Genomic DNA, 22370 nt, shown 5'->3' on the forward strand with positions numbered 1-22370 from the left:
CAGTATAAACGCAGCTTAAGTAGTGTGCTAGTGTGGATATTGGAACAGAGCCTTTGTGTACGCTCCGATGTCCATACTGGAATACTACTTAGAACGGTAGGACCCAATACACTGGTTCATACCCTACTGATTCGTTCCCTAAGTAGTATGCTATTAAGGATATTGGAAAAGAGACTATTTTCTCTTCAGTGTCTTTAAAAAGCGCAAATTATATGATGGACAATAAAGCAGCAGCTCTGGGGGTTAGTAGGTACCAAATACGTTTTCAAATTGCTTCATTTTTTTCCCATCCTCAAATCAACACTATAAAAATGCTAGCATTATACAATGAGTGACAAGGACGTGCCTAAAAAAAGCACAAACAGGCTGGCATCGAGGTTATAAAAATGCAGCTTTTAGACATGAACCTGTGTAAGTAACCACTGCAAAAAACGCTTTGTGTCTTTCGGACAAGACGAGTATATACAATGAAGGTAGAAATGGTACAAAATCACACGGGGGGATATACGTACAACCAATTGAATTCAACCAATTCAATGAATATTGAAGGCAATCCAACAGATAGAAAGTGCAGGTCGGATATCAATCGACGTTTGATTTCTAGCATCAATAGTTGAACAGTTCAAATCACTTTTTTTATATGCCTAAGCAAACAAATCCACACCGATCATAGGGCTTGTGTCGATTAGATACGCTTTTTGATTGGATAAACAGAGTTACGGGACAAGTATGTGGGCTATACTATGTCCTACACTATCTCTTCAGGAAATACCAAGATGGAAGCCTGGTCCGAGATCTGTATGTGTTTTAGTTTAGCAAGTCCTCTGACTATCATTGTCAAACTCAAACTGATCCCGGGATCAGGTTAACATCTCCTACATAATCATATAGGAAACAGGCATATTAGTGGTATTCAAAACAGTTCAAATAAATTAAAATGATATTTACACATAGTTTGGCAGGGGTAGGTCTACAGAGGTCGGCGAACTGCCCTCCGTGTTGGCACCAAGTTATGCCACAATGACATTCTGACCTTAGAATGTCATGCAAGTTGGCGGTGTCAACATGGCCGCCAATGGAACGTTACATTACAAACAGAGTTTGCCGATCTCTGTATAGTCAGGTATAAGGGGGGAACTATCATTCAAAAGTGGTGTGTTGTGTGTGTGTGTGTGTGTGTGTCAGGTGGAGAGAAATATTCCATAAGGTGGGAGCGGGTAAGTGTGTGTTGTCATGCCCTCTTTGTTTGTGCATGTGTGTAGGTTGGGGGACGAGGCAGAACTGGGGGGTGTTAGACAGCGTTCTCCTCACTAGGGGCTCAGCATTGGGGGGCTCCAGAAGAGTCTGTTGAACTGTTGGTGAAAGAGAGGAGACATGAAACTGATGGTTATAAACCTGATCACAAACTGCAACTTTTTTTTTTTTTATATGTACACTACCATTCAAAAGTTTGGGGTCACTTAGAAATATACTTGTTTTTGAAAGAAAAGCACTTTTTTTTTGTCCATTAAAATAACATCAAATTGCTCAAAAATACAGTGTAGATATTGTTAATGTCGTAAATAACTATTGTAGCTGAAACCGGCAGATTTTATATGGAATATCTACATGGGCGTACAAAGGCCCATTATCAGCAACCATCACTTCTGTGTTCCAATGGCACGTTGTGTTAGCTAATCCAAGTTTATCATTTTAAAAGGCTAATTGATCATTAGAAAACCCTTTTGCAATTATGTTAGCACAGCTGAAAACTGTGGTGCTTATTAAAGAAGCAATAAAACTGGCCTTCTTTAGACTAGATGAGTATCTGGAGCATCAGCATTTGTGGGTTTGATTACAGGCTCAAAATGGCCAGAAACAAAGAACTTTCTTCTGAAACTCGTCCATCTATTCTTGTTCTGAGAAATTAAGGCTATTCCATGCGAGAAAATGCCAAGAAACTGAAGATCTCGTACAACGCTGTGTACTATTCCCTTCACAGAACAGCACAAACTGGCTCTAACCAGAATGGGAAAAGGAGTGGGAGGCCAAGTACATTAGAGTGTCTAGATTGAGAAACAGACGCCTCACAAGTCCTCAACTGGCAGCTTCCTTAAATAGTACCCGCAAAACACCAGTCTCAACGTTAACAGGCGACTCCGGGATGCTGGCCTTCGAGGCAGAGTTCCTCTGTTCTGTGTCTGTCTTCTTTTGCCCATCTTAATCTTTTATTTTTATTGGCCAGTCTGAGATATGGCTTTTTCTTTGCAACTCTGCCTAGAAGGCCAGCATCCCGGAGTCGCCTCTTCACTGTTGACAACCGCTCGCTTGACCCAGAAGCCAGCTGCACCAACGTGTCGGAGGAAACACTATTGAACTTGCAGGCGCCCGGCCGGCCACAAGGAGTGGCTAGAGCGCGATGAGCCAAGTAAAGCCCCCCCGGCCAAACCCTCCCCTAACCCGGACATCGCCCTTTGAGACTCCCGGTCACGGGGATCCTACCCCAGGCTGTAGTGATGCCGCAACACTGCGATGCAGTGCCTTAGACCGCTGTGCCAAGCGGTAGGCCCCACAAACTGAAACTTCTAAAGCTTAATAATAATGCCTTCATAAACCTTTTACAACCAGAACCAGCCCTATGACCATTTTCAATTGGAGGTAATTTTATCTACTCTAATCTACTTCATTTGAAGTTAAGTAAAATAGGCTGAAGATTGTCCAAACACAAAGATCACTTCTTCTCATGGATTCCATCATAAGAAAGGTGTTGGTCATATATGGTATAAGTTCCGAAAACGAAAACCATTCCCTCACTTTTCTTGTCTCCTTCTCTCACCAGATTGGAGACACCCCAGAGTATTGAGTTACCAAAAAAAAAACACCAGTTCCTCCCCCTCCATCTCCCTCCCACTTCCTCCCTCTCCTTCCCTCCCCATCTCCCTGACAGACCCTTTTAACTGGAGAGAATACGGTTTCATATTTCACTCTCGTGTCAACCAACAACACCGCAAAACTATCAATACTCACCAGCGAGTGAGCAATGCATCATTGGGTGAGTCAGTGAAACTGAATAGCATTTTTAGGACTATAATTTCATCCTCATATTGTAGCCTACAATATGTGTCTCCACACACGTAGGCCTATGCTGTTGATGGATTTAAGGTAGTTTTTATTGATCTCAGTTCGTCAGCGTCAAATTAGCCTGTTATTTCCATCATTTGTGGGGTATTACAAAAGATTCTGCCAAAGTCTCCAGTCATGTAAAATGATGTAGAATTGCATGAAATACGTTTATAAAAGACCACATTTTTCCCCGGACCCTAGGCTACTACAATGTTCCCCATGTGTGCAACTTCTGTAAGTGCCTCTACTCTACTGCTTTGTGTCACTACGCAAATGTGATGATATGCATGAAATGCTTTATTATAAAGGTGGGTTTTTTTTCCCCCTCATGTGTACCTCAGAGCTCCTCAGGTCACCCCCCTCTCGCGCTCACTTTTTGATCCGGCACCTCCCGATTTACGAATGAAGCACTGCCCGTCCCACTTGTGTTAGAAGTTAAGAACGAGAAAGTAGTATATAGAAATAATGGCACTCAAATTGAAAATCATTCCGCGAAATAATGAGGATTTCTATCAGCCTAATCAAGGTGTCGATTACATCTCACATTCCAGAGTTCGAACTTGTAATCAAGGATGCATGGGATTTCTCGTAATGCCACTCTGTGCAGCCAATGGCAATGTCCGCTTTAGGTATAATGCCAGAGGAGCCGCTTGTGGATTTGTCAGCTCTAATGCAGTTCCACCTCTGACACCGCCTAAACAACTGCTATGCAAATGTGGGCTAAAGCGGATCTGATTGAATTAGAGCTCTAGCTCTCTATGGGTGGTTACCTTGTGGTTCTGTGGCCACCACAGCGTCCGGGTTATCAGTCTTCACCAGGTCTGCATTCAGGCTCTCTGTGATGGGAGGAGACAACAGTCTGAGATCATCTCACGTCTAGATTATTATAATTAATAATTATTCGAGATGATTATAATTAATTCATAATAAAGATTAATGTATTATTATCTCTAGATTATAGAGGACAATTATCCCAGCTGGTCACGTACGTTGTATGCTGAAGCAGAACTTCTTCTTCTGGTAGGAGATGTAGCTTGTAACCGCGCCAACCAGCGCCACGCCAACGGCACTGACGATCCCCGCGATAGTTCCGGTCTCCGCCATGGTGTCTGGAACGAAGGGAGAACACAGAGAGGTATAATCCATAATCAACCATCAATATAAGACCACGGCCATGTAAATCTTTTTTCTCATAGAAAATATTGTTGTTGTTGTCAAACAATATTGTTGTTGTCATCATACCATAGTTGTTGTCATCAGCAGTGGATGGGCCACCATTGCGTCCACCTACATGGACAAATTTGAAAGATGTACTGCGAGGTAGTCTATCGCGTTATTTATTCACGTGCATTCATGTGCAACCAATGCCAATAAATATGCAGTATTTACATCTTGTGTCCTGACAAGAGAATCTTAACAACCCAGATGTAAATATATTTATTTGTCCTATTAAAACAAGAGTATCTTCAATAATCCATCATAAGAAATTACAAGCAAGTCTGAACACAGAAGTCTGTCCTTAAGCTCTTTAGAAAAAATATATCTCATCATTTCCCATATCTGAGATCATTACCTTTCCCTTTGTCGGGGTTATAGGTGTTGTCTTTTCCAACGTCAAACAGATCATCGTCTGAGAAGGAGCCACCTAAAATGCGGGATATAGGATTACATTAACTGGCAACCCTAACCTGACACACCAGGCTCCAAGCCAGGGACGGTCCCCATACAAACAACGCCAATGTCTCCAAAGGAAGGTCACGAGAGAGAGGACAAAGTTCAGCAGACGAGGGGTCAATCACAGTGCTGGTTGCCAGATTTCACCCGGGGAGGAAAAAGAGAAGATTAGCCTTTCACAAGACCCAGTGAAACTACAGCCACCATCCCCATGCAAGTTGCCAGATATTATGACCACATTGGCAGGAAATCGGAAGTGGTGTCTTTTTGAGGATGTGGGTTTTGGATATAGACCATCAGTCCTGCTTTCTTGCGCAGTACACCCACAGTACAAACTTGCCAAGAGGAAGCTTTTAGTAGAGTGTGTGTTAAATACATCCAAACACAGTACCCATCCAAACGCAGTACACACGCTCAGTGTGTGCCCAGTCGATAACTCCCCAGTAGGCCTTGTTAATGGTGTGAGAGAGAAATCGGGGGGATAGAAAGATGGATAAATGGAGATGGAAAGGAAGAAAGTAAGAGAGAGAGACAGGGAGAGATAAAGAGAGAGAGACAGGCATACTTGTAGAGAGAGTGACATAAAGACAGGACAGATATCATCGATAATAAAGAGAGGAATGAGGTTAAATTGAACTAGGTATTATCCAAGAAGGTATTATCCAAAAAGCTAGTACCCAGCCCAGTAGACAGAGGCAGGACAGGCACAGTAGGGTTTAGTTTGGTCAGGTAGACCATGTTGGTTAGGGTAGGCACGGTATAGGGTAGGTCAGGCAGGGTTCTTACCCCCATTCCCCCCTCTGTTGTTGGAAGCTCCGGCACCCTTGCCCCCGCCTCCGATACCTTTATCTGACGAGCAAATGACACCACATCAACCTTCTGTATACTAATACTATAATAATACTACTGCTCTACTATATTACCACTATACTGTACTACTATTACTACTTTACAGTACTATAGCCTACACACCATCAACCCCCTGGTACTAAACTAATACTACCACTAATACTACTATTTCTGGTGTCTAGAACATTACTGCTATTGTACAGCTATACTATGACTATACTACTTAATACTACACTACAACATTAAAGGCAATGTTTTTTTCTTTACAGAGAACTCACTCACAGTAAACGCTGCATATGCTCAATCAGAAATTACCTGTAAATGTCAATTGCACTATAACGCAGATCTTCCACGGTCCGAATTGAATCGAGGCCTAGTAAATACCATACTACTTCGCAGGACCATGCGATAGCATCTGCAAATCTGCGTACGCGAACAATAAACCTGGATTTGAACAGGGATGGCGTTATGGGCGGGTCTTAGGGGACCTGGTCGGCCTTACCGTACCTCCTTGCCGTCCAAATAAAATATAGAATATTGATCATTTATTTAACCGAGACGCGTGCCAACAGAAAGATGGCGTGAGTCCAAAATAATTCTAGCATCCGAACAGTGCACTCGCCAACTTTCCTTCAATCTGAAAGTGTCTGAATCAGCGCCCCTCTGTCTTACTATATATAGACAAACAAAGACGTGTAATGGGTTCGCACTCAAAAATATGTAGCATAAAGCTTACTTCAATATTCCATATTTTAAACATGTTTACTGCATCAAGGGTTGGCGTACACAGACGTTTCAGCTTTACAGCCTTCTTCAGTGTGTGGGTCCAATTTTCTTTCATTCAAAACAGCATTTGTTCTAATGAAACTACAAAGTATACCAGTTATTATTGAAGGAGACTGGTTAGTCACTTTTAATGTCTCATTTCTACATACCAATATTCCAAATGATGGCAGTATGGAGGCCCTCATTCTTCCTCTCGCTTAAGCGAGGTGCCGACAAAATTACATCATTGAGCTTGCAGCAACTAGTGCAAAGAAAACCTAAAAAAACAACATTATTTGATAAATATGACTATCTACAGACTTTTGGAACAGCAATGGGAACTCCATTAGGGCCATTAACTATGCAAACCCCTTTATGGGGAAATTCTAATTGGATTTTATTGATGAAAATAATCCTTACAAAGATCGTGTTAAATATTGGACCAGATATATAGACGATTGCTTTATGATCTGGTCGGGTTACGAAATTAAATTACATTTCTTAACTACATTAACCCTGGAGTACAATCAATCTCATTCACTATGGAAAATAACATTAACTCTATACATTTCTTAGATGTACTTGATACAAAGAAGGGACAATCTCTTAAATACTACAATTTACAGAAAATACTATATCGACAGTTGATATTTATCCACCTCTCCCTCTAAAAAGAGGTTTACCAGTAAGCCAACTTCATAGACTGCGTCGCATCTGTGACACAAACGAAGAATATGATAGACAATCAAATTCTCTTCTTGAGCGTTTCCGCTTGAGAGGATACCCGATTCCTGGCTTGATTAAGCTCCAAAACAAGTTCAAAGCTTGAACAGAAGCCAGTTACTTAATAAATCCCCACAAAAATATGAAACTGTTTCCAGTAAACTATATACTTACTTTCAATGATAGCCGTAATGGCATCAAGTCTATTGTCAATTAACACTGGTACATTATCATCAGACTCCTCTTTAAATTCTGCTTTTTAGAATCAACCTTTATTCGCCTATAATAAACGATCGAGAAATCTATCAAACGTATTGGTTAAAAACAGATGTGGTCAGAGAGAGAAAAGAGGCATCTGATGAATTGATGTGAAGTATTTAGGTGAGAGGACACCTGGGGGCGATTGATTTGTGAGTTGCCCGTGCCCGCTCACATATCCTAGAATTCTGTATCTCTTTGTGACTAATTTGTATGCAGGTAGACCAGAAAAGCGATATCCTTGATTGGCAGATGAATGCAACCTCTGATTTGAAGCACCTGCTGCACAGCTGTTGATCTTTGCAAATGCTGTTTTGAATGACATAAAATTGGACTTACACACTGAAGAAGACTGTAAAGCCGAAACATCTGCGTATGCTATCCCTGATGCAGTAAAAAAATATATTTAAAAAATATATATATATATTTTTTGTGTGTGTGGTTTTTTTTTTTAGTGCGAACCCATTACACCTCTGTTTGTCTGAATTCCCGGGTTTACGCACCAGCCAAGCTTCTGGGAGAACACGATGGTTCTATTTTGATTAGTTACTATATGTAGCCCATGACAGGTCAGACAGCATCAGATACATGGGCTTTTCGCTACACCCGCAATAGCATCTGCTAAACACGTGTATGTGACCACATTTGATTTGATTAACATATAGTAAGGCAGAGGGGGCGCTGTTTCGCTCGATCGAATGCTTTCTCGGGTGAGATGGTTTCAGCTACTTATTTCGTAAGAATGTGCGAAGATAACCTACTTTTTTAAAGTGATTTCTTTGACAATCAGATGAAAACATCATGACTGGATGTGTTCATGCCAAGCTCGTTCACACACAGGAGGTCCTATGAAAAAGCGCGCCCCCCTCTGGAAATCAAATGCCTGTCCAACTGATTCGTTCTGTTGCCCTGCACCATACCTATTGCAAACCCCAACTATAAGTATGTCATATACAAATAAATTAACAAAATATACAAAACACTTAAATAGACAAATAATAAAATAATAGGTAACCTGCTTGTCCCTTGTTCTTGTCCTTCCCTCCAATGTCGTTTTTGGGGTCCAGAGCATCACTCAGGTCAAACTCATCACCTGCTGCAGGGAAAGGTCACAGGTCAAAGGTAGAGTTGCAAAATGACAGTAACTTTCCCAAAATGCCCAAGTTTTCCAGAAATCCTCATTGGAGGATTCTGGATTTCGTGCTTATTCTCTCCAACTGGGATTTCTGAAAAACCAGGAAATGTGGGGAAAATCTATCAAAGGTGAGCCTGAACAAACCACTGCTACGATGCATTAGGGCATCTAGCACACCTCAACCGAGAGGAAACCACTGCAGTAGTGACTTCTGCTAGCCTTGTCCAAGATCTGTTTGTGCTCTTGCCAATTCCATTGCTGTCATTGTCAAGCCAAACATGCACTTAGGCTACAATTATGTCAAAATATACCAAGCATTCTAGAAATAGAGCAATATACAACAAGCTGTTGTATATAACAAATAGACAAACTTACAATGACCACAAATAAGGACAACAAGACATTTTGGGATTGAATACATACTAAATAGGTCCAAAGGTCATTCAAAGGTCAAATTGTTGTTTGGTCACTTGGTTGCATTCCAGAATGTGACAGTGTTCTATGGCTCAAAAGCCCAACAGTGAAACGAAGATGCTGACTCAAAACACAATATTTACACACACAACAACATGTGTGACAACAGACAAACTACAACAACATGAAAACAACATGGTGTGTGTGTGTCTATAGTGTGTCAACAATGGTGTGCTATAGGAGAACAAGATGTAATTGATGCAGACAAGATACCACTATAATGTGTGTGAATATAGACATGGAGTGCATTCCAATAATCTTTACTCGCATCCTTTCCTCATCTCCTCTCCCCCATTATAACCATTAGGAGTTGTCATCTGTCCAGTCCAATCAGACCAGTGTTCATGAGGCAAAGCAGAGACCAGGAACAAGGAAACTAGTTTAGACCAGAGCCATTGATATTGTATAGAGATTTTGGCAAACTAGCCTCCATGTTGGATCCAAACATTCTATGCCATTAACCTTCTAATATGCATTCTAATTAGAATGGTGTCAAAATGGTGCCTATACCAATTCTACAATCTAAAACTGAGTTTGCCAAACTCTGTATATCTACACCTCTTGTTTTAGACTGATGGGACATAGGCGTTGTCTTCCGACAAGAGGCCTACGTCACCCACAAGCAGAGCTAGTCTTTCGAAACCAACAGTGCAGACGGGATGATGATGTGTAACAACGGGAATATACATGTATATTGACACTGATGCATAGGCGGCATCTGAAATGGCACCCTGTTCCCCACACCTGGGCCTGGTCAAAAGTAGTGCGCTTATATAGGGAACAGGGGGCCATTTAGGACACACCCGCAGATGTGAAAACGGACGGGAGGGTGGGATGGTGGTTCTAAGACCTGGGTTCAAACGCTATTCAAAATCATTTGAAATACTTTATCTGTGCTTGTTTGAGCTCGCCTAGCTTAATGGACCAATAGAATAGTCCAAAGACTGCAAGCTCCCGCCCATCTGGCACTTCATTAGGCTAGAGCAAACGCTAAAAGTATTTACCTTTTGAAGCATTTCAAATAGTATTTGAACCCACGTCTGTTCGTTAAGTGGTAGCGGTACCAACCAGGATGGGGCCTAGGTGGGTTACGGGGGCCCTTGGTGGCACGGGGGAGCAGGCCCGGGCGGAGGCCAGGCCCAAAGTCAAAATCAGCCTGGGTGTCATCTGTTAGTGTAGTGAGTGCTCAGGAATTAGTATAGCCTAGTTAGCGTTCAGTCTGGTTTAACAAGGCTTAATGCTAGGCTTAGGACTAGATTCAATCCAGAGAGTGGAAGATTTGGCTATAGCGTGATTGGAATTTAAACGGCAATGTTTCTGCCTTCGCACGGACTGCATTCAAAGTAAACGCTGCATATGCCCGGCTCAATCGGAAATCCCCTTTAAATGTAAATCACGCGATAACGCGGCTCTTCCACGCTCCGGATTGAATCTAGCCCTTCGTTTAAGTGGTGTTAGGACAAGTTCTGTACAGATCTGTTAGTGCTGTGATCACTCTAGGGATAGCTAGTAGGGTTAATGGAATCCCATACAGTACTATAGTAGAGGTGCTTGTGAGTTGTAGGGGATTTAGCTAGAGATGATCTGAGAATAGTATGGCGATTACAAATTTACATACATGTTAATACCGCAACATCAGAGGAGGCTTGTGGGAGGAGCTATAGGAGGATGGGCTCATTGTAATGGCTGGAATGGAATCAATGGAATGGTACCAAACATCAAACTCACAAAAACAACATATCTGACTCTGTTCCATCTATTATATTCCAGCCTTTACATCGAGCCCGTCCTCCAATAGCTCATCCCACCAGCCTCCTCTGCACGACATAAACAAGAGGTGCAAGGCCAAGCAAGACTGTGACTAACAAATAAGGGACAGCCTTGTTCACCAGAGAGATACAGAAAGACCTGTGTTGATGGCACCGTGCTATCTTATAGCAGTGGTTTCTCAAAACGGTTTGAGTATAGTGATCCATCTGAAGCATTGTCCAAACTTTGTTGTCAATAGTTTACCCATCATCTGTTCCAGCTGACTCAAACCCGAGACTGCATTTAGCTTATAATCAATATCTATTGACCAGCAGTATTGGCTGACTCTACACGACTCTACACGACTCTACTGCGGCCCTTGCGTTTTTTAAGTACACCACCTGTCTTCTGCATAGCCTACTTGTGAGTCACTTAGCGTAAAAGCCTCTCCTAAACGAGAGATTTAATGCATGCGGGTTTAGTAAGCAGGCCGTAACAGGGATTTCTCCATTCCCTTTTGTTAAGTGTAACATGTCTGATTAGAAAGCCTGTATGTTATGGCGGTTTCTTCCCTCATGTCTCACCTGGTTTGGGTTTGGGTTTGAGCGGGGCCTTGGTTGCTGGGATTTTAGGAGGAACCTTAGAAGGAGCCTTGGTGGTGGTAATCTTGTCACCCTCTCCAAAGAAATCTGACAGGTCCAGGTCTGAAGAACACAACATCAAAATGACCGAAGTCAGTACAGTCAAACCACGGCTAGATTGGATACACGTTAAGACAAAGCCCGTATATGACACTTATTATTGCCTACCTGCTTAAGAGATTATTTGCCTGCTTTGTGCCCGTACACCTATAGGTCTTTGTCATTGGTCTAAATTTGCACTAGGAATTATTTTCATGCACGTGGTAAGTAGCCCTTTAGTACATACAGTGCCTTCAGAAAGTATTCACACAGAGATGAGCCAAGGGACCAACTTCAGGGAGAAAACAGAATGAACAAAATACGCTTGTGGCCATACCACCCTGAACACGCCTGTTCAGGGTCAGGCCTGATTAGTTCTGGGAGAAAAAAAAGGAGAAGAAAAAGTACGCATTCACACCACTTAACTTTCTTCACATTTTGTTGTGTTAAAGCCTGGATTTAAAATGGATTAAATTTATTTATTTTTTTGTCACCGACTGGCCCGCACACAAAACTCCAAAATGTCAAAGTGGAATGATGTTTTTAGACATCGTTATGGCAAGCCTAAATACGTTCAGGAGTAAAAGTCTGCTTAACAAGTCACATAATAAGTTGCATGGATGTGTGCAATAATAGTGTTTAACATGATTTTGGAATGACTACCTCATCTCAGTACCCCACACATACAATTATCTGTGAATTTCAAACACAGATTCAATCACAAAGGCCAGGGAGGTTTTCCAACGCCTCGCAAAGGGCATATCTACCTATTGGTAGATAGGTAAAAAAATAAAAATAAAGCATAGTGAAGTTATTAATTACACTTTGGATGGTGTAGCAATACATCCAGTCACTACAAAGATACAGGTGTCCTTCCTAACTTAGTTGCCGGAGAGCAAGGAAACCACTCAGAGATTTCACCATGAGGACAATAGTGACTTTAAAACATTTACAGAGTTTAATGGCTGTGATAGGAGAAAACTGAGGATGGATCAACAACATTGTAGTTACTCCACAATACTGTACAGAATAAAAATATTCAAACGTACATCCTGTTTGCAATAAGGCACTAAAGTAAAATTGCAAAAAATGTGGCAAAGAAATTAACTTTATGTCCTGAATACGCTGGAAGACAAATTCACCTTTCAGCAGGACGATAACCTAAAACACAAGGTCAAATATACACTAGAGTTGCTTACTAAGACGATGTTGAATGTTCCTGAGTAGCCTAGTTACAGTTTTGACCTAAATCAACTTCAAAATCTTTGGCAAGACTTAAATGGCTGTCTAGCAATGATCAATAACCAACTTGAACTGCAGCTTGAATAATTTTTTTGAAGAAAAATGTGCAAATATTGTACAATCCAGGTGTGCAAAACTCTTAAGAGACTTACCCAGAAAGACTCACAGCTGTAATCGCTGCCAAAGGTGATTCTAACATGTATTGACTCAAGGTTGTGAATACCTAAGTAAATTAGATATTTCTGTATTTCATTTTCAATAAATTTGCTAATATTTCTAAAAACATGTTTTCACTTTGTCATTATGGGGTATTGTGTGTAGATGGTTGAGAACATATATATATTTAATCAATTTTGAATTCAGGCTGTAACACAACGAACTGCGGAATAAGTCAAAGGGTATGAATACTTCTGAAGGCACTGTAGCTACAGTAGAGGGTAAATTGTATTTTTAAATATATGGATTCAAAGTACATATTGGCATGTTTAAACCATAGATTATTGTGATTACTAAGAAGTGGTATGTGTTAATTGTAACGGTGGCCAAGGTGCTGGGGATCAGAAGTACCAGTGCAAGGGAGTAGTCCAGGAGGTGGCGTATGCTGAGACAGTGAAGAAAGTAGAGGAAGAGGGGTCAAGGGGGAAAGATCCTGAGAGGATCCGTGTAAGTAAGTGGATCTGTGCCAGCAAAGAGGGATAGGCCAACAAGTGATAGATCCTTCAGTAAGATTGGCTTCTTAGCATTCATAGCAATGGTTATCAACTGTACTGCAGGGACTGTACGAGAATTGTTTATTTTTTCCACATTTTCCCTTTTGCCGTTTTTAAATGTCTTTATTTTATTTTGCTGCGCAAATGATAATGTGTTTATCCAAGTCTACTTGGTGGCGGTAATGCAACATCTATGGATGCCAACCGCTGTAAAACCTCATAAAAGAAGAAGTTTACTTTGCAAGTTTGCAGTTTTTAAAATAAACAAAGTCATTTTATAGCTATTTATTTCTCAGTTCCTCTTTTATGCCTTTTAGATGAGAAGGCATCGGCCAGCTTGTCACATTTACGTGTCAGAATTGTGGATTAGCCCCTATCCTTTGGGGTGACCTATGGTTTTAAAAGGTTTTTAGAAGACTGAGGTTCCAGGATGGACTGAATTAACAGCCAGTGATATAGTGGCCTCGAGCAGATACGGTCCTGAGGATGCAGACCAGCAGCAGAGGAGGTCAACTAACCACAGTGGTGCAAGTGTTCCGTTGGAGGAGAGTCCAGAATTTGAGGAGTAGACGGTTGCTCAGCCCCGAGGAGAGCAGCGGAGCTTGGAATAGGAGCAGCAGGGAACAACCCTTGTTTGGTTGGGGTAAATGTTTGCTGCTACTGCCTGGAGAGAGCGCCGGTTCAGGTGTATTTCATTCAGTATGCACAATAGCAAGGTGAAGGTTTGGACAGTAATTCAATTAAGGTGTCCTCAATGGCAACTACACGGGTGGCTGTTTCTCTTCCTGTCTCACTGACTCAAGCTTTGTGAAACTGGACATGGTGGAGGAAATGTGAGGGAGAGCCGTTCACTAAGTACTAAATTACTCTTTTTAAACATATGGATTAAGAGTGTGTATTGACGTTGTGCAATGTTATTTATGGTCTGTATAAATTCATTCATTTAATCCATTAACCTTTCTATCACCGGCAACCTTTTCTGTTGTATTGCACTGCTCATTGGTACAGGTGCCTGCAATGTGTAACCAGGGCTTGTGTTTTCTGGAAAAGGTGTTTCCTGACTGTGGGAGAGCCATCTGTTTTAGCCAGCAGTCATGTGCGTTTACTTAGTAAAGACCCTGAGACACTACAGCCACCTGGAGTCCGCCATCAGCCACCAAGGGAATTCTTCCTTTGAACTCATTGAAGGCTGCTGTAAAACAACGCTCTGTGTTGCAGGTAGAATGTCACATTGACGCGGCGCTGAGGGCAAAGCAACGCGACATCTATAGCGGAGCTGAAGTGGAAATCAGCTGTTTTTAAAAAAGTACCTTTAGGACTATTTCTCAGTTCCTCTTTTATGCCTTTTAGATGACAAGGTATCTTGTCTCACGCAGTATCTGTATTAGGCTGATATAGGGAGAATTGGAAGTAGATGCTGCTTATTCTAATATTATAACCTTGTATAATCATTAGCAGAAGATACACTACATCTTTATTAGTAGTCTTTCAAGTGGTCAATACCGGCTTAAATGCCTGCCAATTTAATAAATGGTAATAAATTAGGAGCATTGTGCTTACTCATGTAAGCCCAGTATCTACGGTACAGGCAGATATAATCAATAACAGAGAAAGTCCATATCTAGATGAATCAGTGAATCTGGGATAGTTTACCTGCTCCCGATGGAACCGGTTTGGGTTTCGGTGTGGCTGCTGCTGCTGAGGAAAAGAGAAGAGGACGATGTTACACAGAATGTACAGCTTCGTCTTCAAACGCGGGTCATCGGGGTTAGAATAAATCATTCAGTCAGTTCAGGAAGTAAACTGACATTTCAAATGCAGTTCTCCTCAATGCTTCTGTGTGAGAAATAATTGGAATTTCAGTTGACTTCCTGAACTGACTGAATGGAAATGGAATGGACCCAAACCCTGTTAGAAAAACATTGTCAACTTAAGGCGTTGTTCGTGACCTTCGTCGTAATAAATGTATGATTCCATAGACCGAAAGCATGAATCCAGGTTTTGCCAGAAATAGAAATAGACAGCAACAAGTCTAAAGCATATGAATACTGTATTGTCTTGCTGTACTTACGCGCTTTAGTGACATCGCCATCATCCAAGGCATCAGACAGGTCAAAGTCACCAAACTCCTGGGACAGGACTGCAATACATGAAGGGTGGAAGGAAGGAAGGGAGGGAGAAGCGCGGAGGGTTTTTACACAATCCATTGCGGAGAAAAGGACAGGAACTTTGCTCTAGTCACCCTGTACATCTGACCATTAAACAATCGGAATCGAATATTTTGCTACCCCAAGTCCCCACATCAGTGATTCTGCTACTAAATCTACACCAATACGTTACAATCTTTCCATACGACAGCCATAATAATGCGGTATATAACATGTGCACAACACATTAGTTCTGAGTGCAGCAACACTACCAACTAGACCTGGGTTCAAATACTATTTGAAATCTCTCAAACACATTGAGCGGTTGCACTAGCCTGCCTGGAGTGCCAGACGAGGCAGGGTTTTTAACAGGTAAGTTCAATAGTTGAAATGATTTCAAATAGCATTTGAACCCAGGTCTGCAGCCAACCCATCTTTCTTTGCAGTGTAGTGAAGGATGCATTGCGTTCTGTCAGATCTAGATATCAACTGAGATGGCCGGCTCTGGTCAAAAGTAGTACACTTGAAAGGTAATAGGGTGTTCATTTGCGACACAACCCATGACAGACTCCAATGCATTCCTCCTGCACATGGGACAGAATAGCTATTGTGACCATGTAGTGACACACACACACATTTTTTTTTCAAAAATGTCTTGCTACATTGAGTGATCATGAAAGATCTCAAAAAGCCCATAAGGGGTTTTGCCCTCCAACAAAATAATTTGGGACGTTTTCAATCAGGGTAGATACAATCTGTGTGTCTCATTATCATCAGACGGGTCAAAGGTTATCTCTAGCAGGGCTAAGTGGAAGTAGGAGGAAGCTGTCCCTCTACTGATCTAAGGTCTGTTCTTAATTGTGCACCCTAATGGTGCTGGGTTAGGCTTCAGGGAAAAATAAGATGATCCTAGATCTGTGTCTACAGGCACCTACTACCCTTCTAAACACTTACAGTGCAATTTATGTAATGATCGTTATGAAACTGCATTTCCTGTGTTTATTAGTGAAATTCATTAGGAGGCATGTTAGCGTAAGGTAGCATCCTGTTTCTAATCATATCTGTAAGGGTCAGAGAGCAGCATTCTACACTGGTCTGAGAAGGGAACTATCCTAGCACACGCACACACACACATGCGCGCACACACACACACACACACACACACACACACACACAGGTCTGAGAGGAAGCAGAAACACAGACTCAGCTAACCCTACTAGCCAAGTACTGAAGGCTCAATCTTTAGACCAGGAATAATGTTGGTCAACCCAGAACTAAAGACTTGTGTAATTTGTCAGCCGCTTGATTAAGTTCGAGGTCTGTACTGTATGTGCTCCACCCTCTCCCGTTGCAAGTCGCACCCTCTCTCCTCCCCTTCCGAAATTAGAAAGATGCTTAGCACCAAGAACACAGAGTAGCCACACTTGCCTAGTTACACACACTCACATGCATGCAATGCACACACACTCACGCAAACACACAGACACTGCTGCCCTCTCCCTGTCCCTTCTGAGATCTGGCAGGCAACTTGTGGGTGACACTGGCTAGTAACTCTAAAAATAGATTCAAGGCTAAGAAGACTACTATCTATGTGACTGTGTGACTGCAGGCCAGGCTGGGTCACCATGCACCTCTGCAGCACAGCCATGGTTCAATTATTAATGGGGCCCTAACTAATAATATGACGTTCATTATTGCAATTTATTAGCTATGGCTATTGCTATTAGTATGCTATAACATAGCTTTTAGTCTGCATAGTATTCAGCTCTATTTCTATTGCTACGCTATCATTATGTATAGGACTTATAGCTATGTAGGCTATCTCCCACCCGGGGTGTAAAGATATTTGTCCAGCCCTGCTATAGAGGAAAAAAAGCCATTTGAAATGATGTAGATTGTCGTATGAATTCTGTGTGTGCGGATTCCATACGAGCTTGGTGACGACCTCGGAAGCAACCACATGACCCCCAAGCATTTCGCTACACTCGCATTAACATCTGCTAACCATGTGTATGTGACAAATAAAATTTGATTTTGATTTGACTTCTGACCATCGCTCTCTTACTCGTGCGACGCGATCATGCGTAGATGTTCTTCAAACGCCGATGGAGGCTTGTCCAGCGAACGCAATCGTTTGACCTCCGCTGCTATTTGAAGAACACCCCCCCCCCCCACATGAATCTTGCTCGTAACAACTAGTTACTTTCTACATCCTAGACATCAACAGTCATCTCTATACCATAGCTGTTAATTAGATATAATTTCTCAGGTCAACGCTGAATTCACAATACGAACGGTTGTCTATAGAGACCTGTTTGGATCCCCAGCTGGTGTGTAACAAAGTGAATAAATAATCGATTCCTCTGTTCATTGACGAACACCACATGGCTCTGTCTCGCTGCCGGTCTAGGGGGTTGATCTTATTACTCTTCGTTAAGCCAAAAAAGAAAGCTGGCACACACGCATGTGTGCTCGTGCACATACACCCCTCTCCGTCTCCACAGATCCACCGCACACACCCTTCCTCTCCTCCTCCACAGACACGCACACACAACCCAAACAGCTCTCTTTTTCTCTCTGTCACACACACACACACACCCATCATCTCCCTCTCCCGAAGAAAATACTGCAGCTAAGGTTGTGCCCCCCTCCTTTCCTCCCTCTCTTCCCCCTCCTTCATCCCCTCATCCCACAATCCAAACCCCTCTAGCTAAAAATGAGCCAAGTACGCACTAATCTGTGAAGGGTGGCCGAGCTGGCAGACTGAACTTTAAACATGCAGGGGTTTGTCCCAAATGGCACCCTATGCCTACATAGCATAGAGTACCATTTGGGACAGATCATTCAGATCATTAATGCAGTAATAATCTGAATAGAACAGAATAGGACTTGAGGACTCGACAGGTCTCATTGTCTCACAATGACACGCTCAGTGTGTGTGTGTGTGTGCGTGCGTGTGCGTGTGCCTTCGTCTGTGTGGAGGGAGGACACTGGCACCCTCGAGGTTTGAACCTGCACCTGCCATGATGGAGAGAACGAAAGACACTCCACTCACTGAACGAGACCGTAGCTCCTTAGCTCACAATCTAACCATTCAATCAAAAACCATGCTGTCTTGTGAGTGTATCCTAACTGCCTAAGGGATCCACCAAAAATGTTAACTGGACTATCAATTACTTTCAGACAATCATCATCAATAGCTCATTTGCATATCTATTTATTTATCCATCGTTAGTGATAAACAAAGACAATTTGACCCTTTTTAAAAATCCATCCATATTACCCCCAGAATAACGCCTATATCAACCCTGAATATTAGTTCTTATTGTCTTGCCTGTAAGATGAATTCTATTGATCATACTGACTGTTATGTGACTAGAATGCAACGAAATCAGCATCTCGGGGAACGTTTTTCCACCCCACATCTTCACATAAAGCTTCCTCTTGTTTGATTAATTCGAATATTCACCTCGACAAAAAGCGTGATTAGAACGTGATTCATTTGGGTCCTGGAGTCAAACATATGGAGCATTAGTTCGCAGCCAGACTGGCTGGTCAATATGGCTCTAAGTCCAAACCAGACTAACGTAGTAGGCTACATACAGGCATGACTGGGTAGTTAGGCTAAAACGTATGTTAGACCGCAACGCGTAACTATGCAATAACCCTGTCTCGATCGTAGGCTAATGAACTATGCAGCGGTGAGTTGCTGCTGCCCGTGTACCGTTATTCTCTTTAGAATAAAGAAATTGGGCCTACTGGTTACAAACAACAGACCGATGCAACAAAAAAACCGATGAACTATGCAATAGCGTGAACTGCAACAAAGAAGAGAGAGAGAGGGGTTGGGCGAAACGCTTACCTTTCACAGCAAGCAGCGAGACCACCAGAAAGATCGACCATGCCGAAAATGTGCCCATGTTTGAAATTCGTCCGTCCGGTGTTGTATCGACACTGGTTCTGAAGCGAGTGATACAATAACTTTACACTGTAACCATAAATCGACGTATATTTTATCCGTGAATCTGGTTGCTGCAATCTAACAGTTTTTTTTTAGTTTGATCTCCAAAAAATATGTATTTTTGGCGGCTCCCGTGCGACAGTGGCAAACAGTTTGCTGCAACTGAACCCAAAAGTCTGCAGTGCGAATATGGCGCTGTGCGCTGGTGGAGAAACGACGGGGTGGTAGGTTGGCGCAGCAGCACAAGCTACAGCGTGGTGGAATCATACGTTACAACGGCGGCGTAGGGCGGTTCCTTTCGGTTATTACAGATGCAGACAGACACACAGACACCGTGGTGATTTAAATCCCGTTATTTTCTATTCCAATGGTGTAAATGCCTATGATTGTGCCATATTACATATTCAGGAATCGCGTGTATGCTTGTTTTTTTAGTGAGGGTGTGTAATAGACTATGCATGATGTTGAACTTTCATTCGCCTACAGCTATTACAGAGGCAGACAGACGCACACACACACAAATGCAGGCAGACAGCAGACAGACACACAGACACAGTGGTGATTTAAATCCCGTACCTTATTTCCTATTTTAATGTCGAAAAAGGCCTATAATAGTTCCATATTGCATATTCTGGAAAGGCCTGTAGGCTAGGTTTTTAGTGAGGTTGTGTAGGCTAATAGAGAATTATTTATGATCTTAAACTTTAATTTGCATCCAGCTATTACAGAGGCAGGCAGACAGACAGGCAGGCATGCAGACACATTGGTGGTGATATAAATTACATTTTCCTTTCCAATGGCAAAAAAAGTAGATGATAGTGCGATATTGCATATTCATGAATGGCCTCTAGCTTGGTTTTAAATGGTGTGTAATAGACACTGCATGATGTAGAAGTTGAATTTGCCCAAAAGCTAGACTACACTGCTGTAGGATGTAGAAGTTTAATTACTCTACAGACTACAGCTGCTGTAGGATGTAGAAGTTTAATTACTCTACAGACTACAGCTGCTGTAGGATGTAGAAGTTTAATTACTCTACAGACTACAGCTGCTGTAGGATGTAGAAGTTTAATTACTCTACAGACTACACTGCTGAATGATGTAGAAGTTTAATTACTCTACAGACTACAGCTGCTGTAGGATGTAGAAGTTTAATTACTCTACAGACTACAGCTGCTGAATGATGTAGAAGTTTAATTACTCTACAGACTACAGCTGCTGAATGATGTAGAAGTTTAATTACTCTACAGACTACAGCTGCTGAATGATGTAGAAGTTTAATTACTCTACAGACTACAGCTGCTGAATGATGTAGAAGTTGAATTACTCTACAGACTACAGCTGCTGTAGGATGTAGAAGTTGAATTACTCTACAGACTACAGCTGCTGTAGGATGTAGAAGTTGAATTACTCTACAGACTACACTGCTGCATGATGTAGAAGTTGAATTACTCTACAGACTACAGCTGCTGTATGATGTAGATTTAATTACTCTACAGACTACAGCTTGCTGAATGATTTACTTACTACAGACTACAGCTGCTGCAGGATGTAGAAGTTGAATTACCCTACAGACTACAGCTGCTGAATGATGTAGAAGTTTAATTACTCTACAGACTACACTGCTGCAGGATGTAGAAGTTTAATTACTCTACAGACTACACTGCTGCAGGATGTAGAAGTTTAATTACTCTACAGACTACACTAGTGCAGGATGTAGAAGTTTAATTACTCTACAGACTACACTGCTGCATGATGTAGAAGTTGAATTACTCTACAGACTACACTGCTGCATGATGTAGAAGTTGTATTACTCTACAGACTACACTGTTGTAGGATGTAGAAGTTGAATTACTCTACAGACTACACTGTTGCATGATGTAGAAATTTAATTACTCTACAGACTACAGCTACTGTAGGATGTAGAATTGTATTTACTCTACAGACTACAGCTGCTGAATGATGTAGAAGTTGAATTACCCTACAGACTACAGCTGCTGAATGATGTAGAAGTTGAATTACCCTACAGACTACAGCTGCTGAATGATGTAGAAGTTGAATTACTCTACAGACTACATCTGCGGAATGATGTAGAAGTTGAATTACTCTACAGACTACACTGCTGCATGATGTAGAAGTTGTATTACTCTACAGACTACACTGTTGTAGGATGTAGAAGTTGAATTACTCTACAGACTACACTGTTGCATGATGTAGAAATTTAATTACTCTACAGACTACAGCTACTGTAGGATGTAGAATTGTATTTACTCTACAGACTACACTCCTGCAGGATGTAGACATTGAAATACCCTATAGACTACAGATGCTGTCGGATGTAGAAGTTTATTTACCCTACAGACTACAGCTGCTGAATGATGTAGAAGTTGAATTACCCTACAGACTACAGCTGCTGAATGATGTAGAAGTTGATTTACCCTACAGACTACAGCTGCTGAATGATGTAGAAGTTGATTTACCCTACAGACTACAGCTGCTGTAGAAGTTGAATTACCCTACAGACTACAGCTGCTGTAGGATGTAGATTGAATTACCCTACAGACTACAGCTGCTGAATGATGTAGAAGTTGAATTACCCTACAGACTACAGCTGCTGAAGGATGTAGAAGTTGAATTACCCTACAGACTACAGCTGCTGAATGATGTAGAAGTTGAATTACTCTACAGACTACAGCTGCTGAATGATGTAGAAGTTTAATTACCCTACAGACTACAGCTGCTGAATGATGTAGAAGTTTAATTACCCTACAGACTACAGCTGCTGAATGATGTAGAAGTTAAATTACTCTACAGACTACAGCTGCTGCAGGATGTAGAAGTTAAATTACCTACAGACTACAGCTGCTGAATGATGTAGAAGTTTAATTACTCTACAGACTA

General features: G+C 41.8%; 1 protein-coding gene across 4 annotated transcripts; it reads right to left on the reverse strand.

The window, feature by feature from the left end:
* Positions 1-1135: 1135 nt before the first annotated feature.
* On the reverse strand, positions 1136-19693 carry LOC112214517 (CD99 molecule-like 2). Of its 4 annotated transcripts, XM_024373320.2 has the most exons (12): positions 19371-19693; positions 15433-15501; positions 15015-15059; positions 11314-11433; positions 10049-10147; positions 8387-8467; positions 5563-5625; positions 4676-4747; positions 4345-4389; positions 4092-4211; positions 3873-3938; positions 1136-1352 (listed from the first exon to the last, which is right to left on the reverse strand). In XM_024373320.2, the coding sequence occupies exons 1-12, from the start codon at positions 19426-19428 to the stop codon at positions 1141-1143; spliced, it is 1050 nt and encodes a 349-aa protein (XP_024229088.2). In that variant the 5' UTR covers positions 19429-19693; the 3' UTR covers positions 1136-1140. The 4 variants fall into 4 exon arrangements, with proteins under 4 accessions (XP_024229088.2, XP_024229092.2, XP_024229089.2 ...); XM_024373324.2 differs by lacking the exon at positions 10049-10147 and having other exon boundaries at positions 8387-8464; positions 19371-19692; XM_024373321.2 differs by lacking the exon at positions 5563-5625 and having other exon boundaries at positions 19371-19692.
* Positions 19694-22370: the final 2677 nt, after the last annotated feature.

The sequence above is a fragment of the Oncorhynchus tshawytscha genome, linkage group LG15 (assembly GCF_018296145.1).
Source record: "Oncorhynchus tshawytscha isolate Ot180627B linkage group LG15, Otsh_v2.0, whole genome shotgun sequence".
NCBI lineage: Eukaryota > Metazoa > Chordata > Actinopteri > Salmoniformes > Salmonidae > Oncorhynchus > Oncorhynchus tshawytscha.

Coding starts and splice junctions, on each gene's coding strand:
- LOC112214517 (XM_024373320.2), bottom strand. CDS start 19,428: ATGGGCACATTTTCGGCATGGTCGATCTTTCTGGTGGTCTCGCTGCTT. Junction 15,060..15,432: donor TGGCGATGTCACTAAAGCGC/GTAAGTACAGCA, acceptor TCTTTTCCTCAG/CAGCAGCAGCCACACCGAAA. Junction 4,390..4,675: donor TAACCCCGACAAAGGGAAAG/GTAATGATCTCA, acceptor TTGTCCATGTAG/GTGGACGCAATGGTGGCCCA.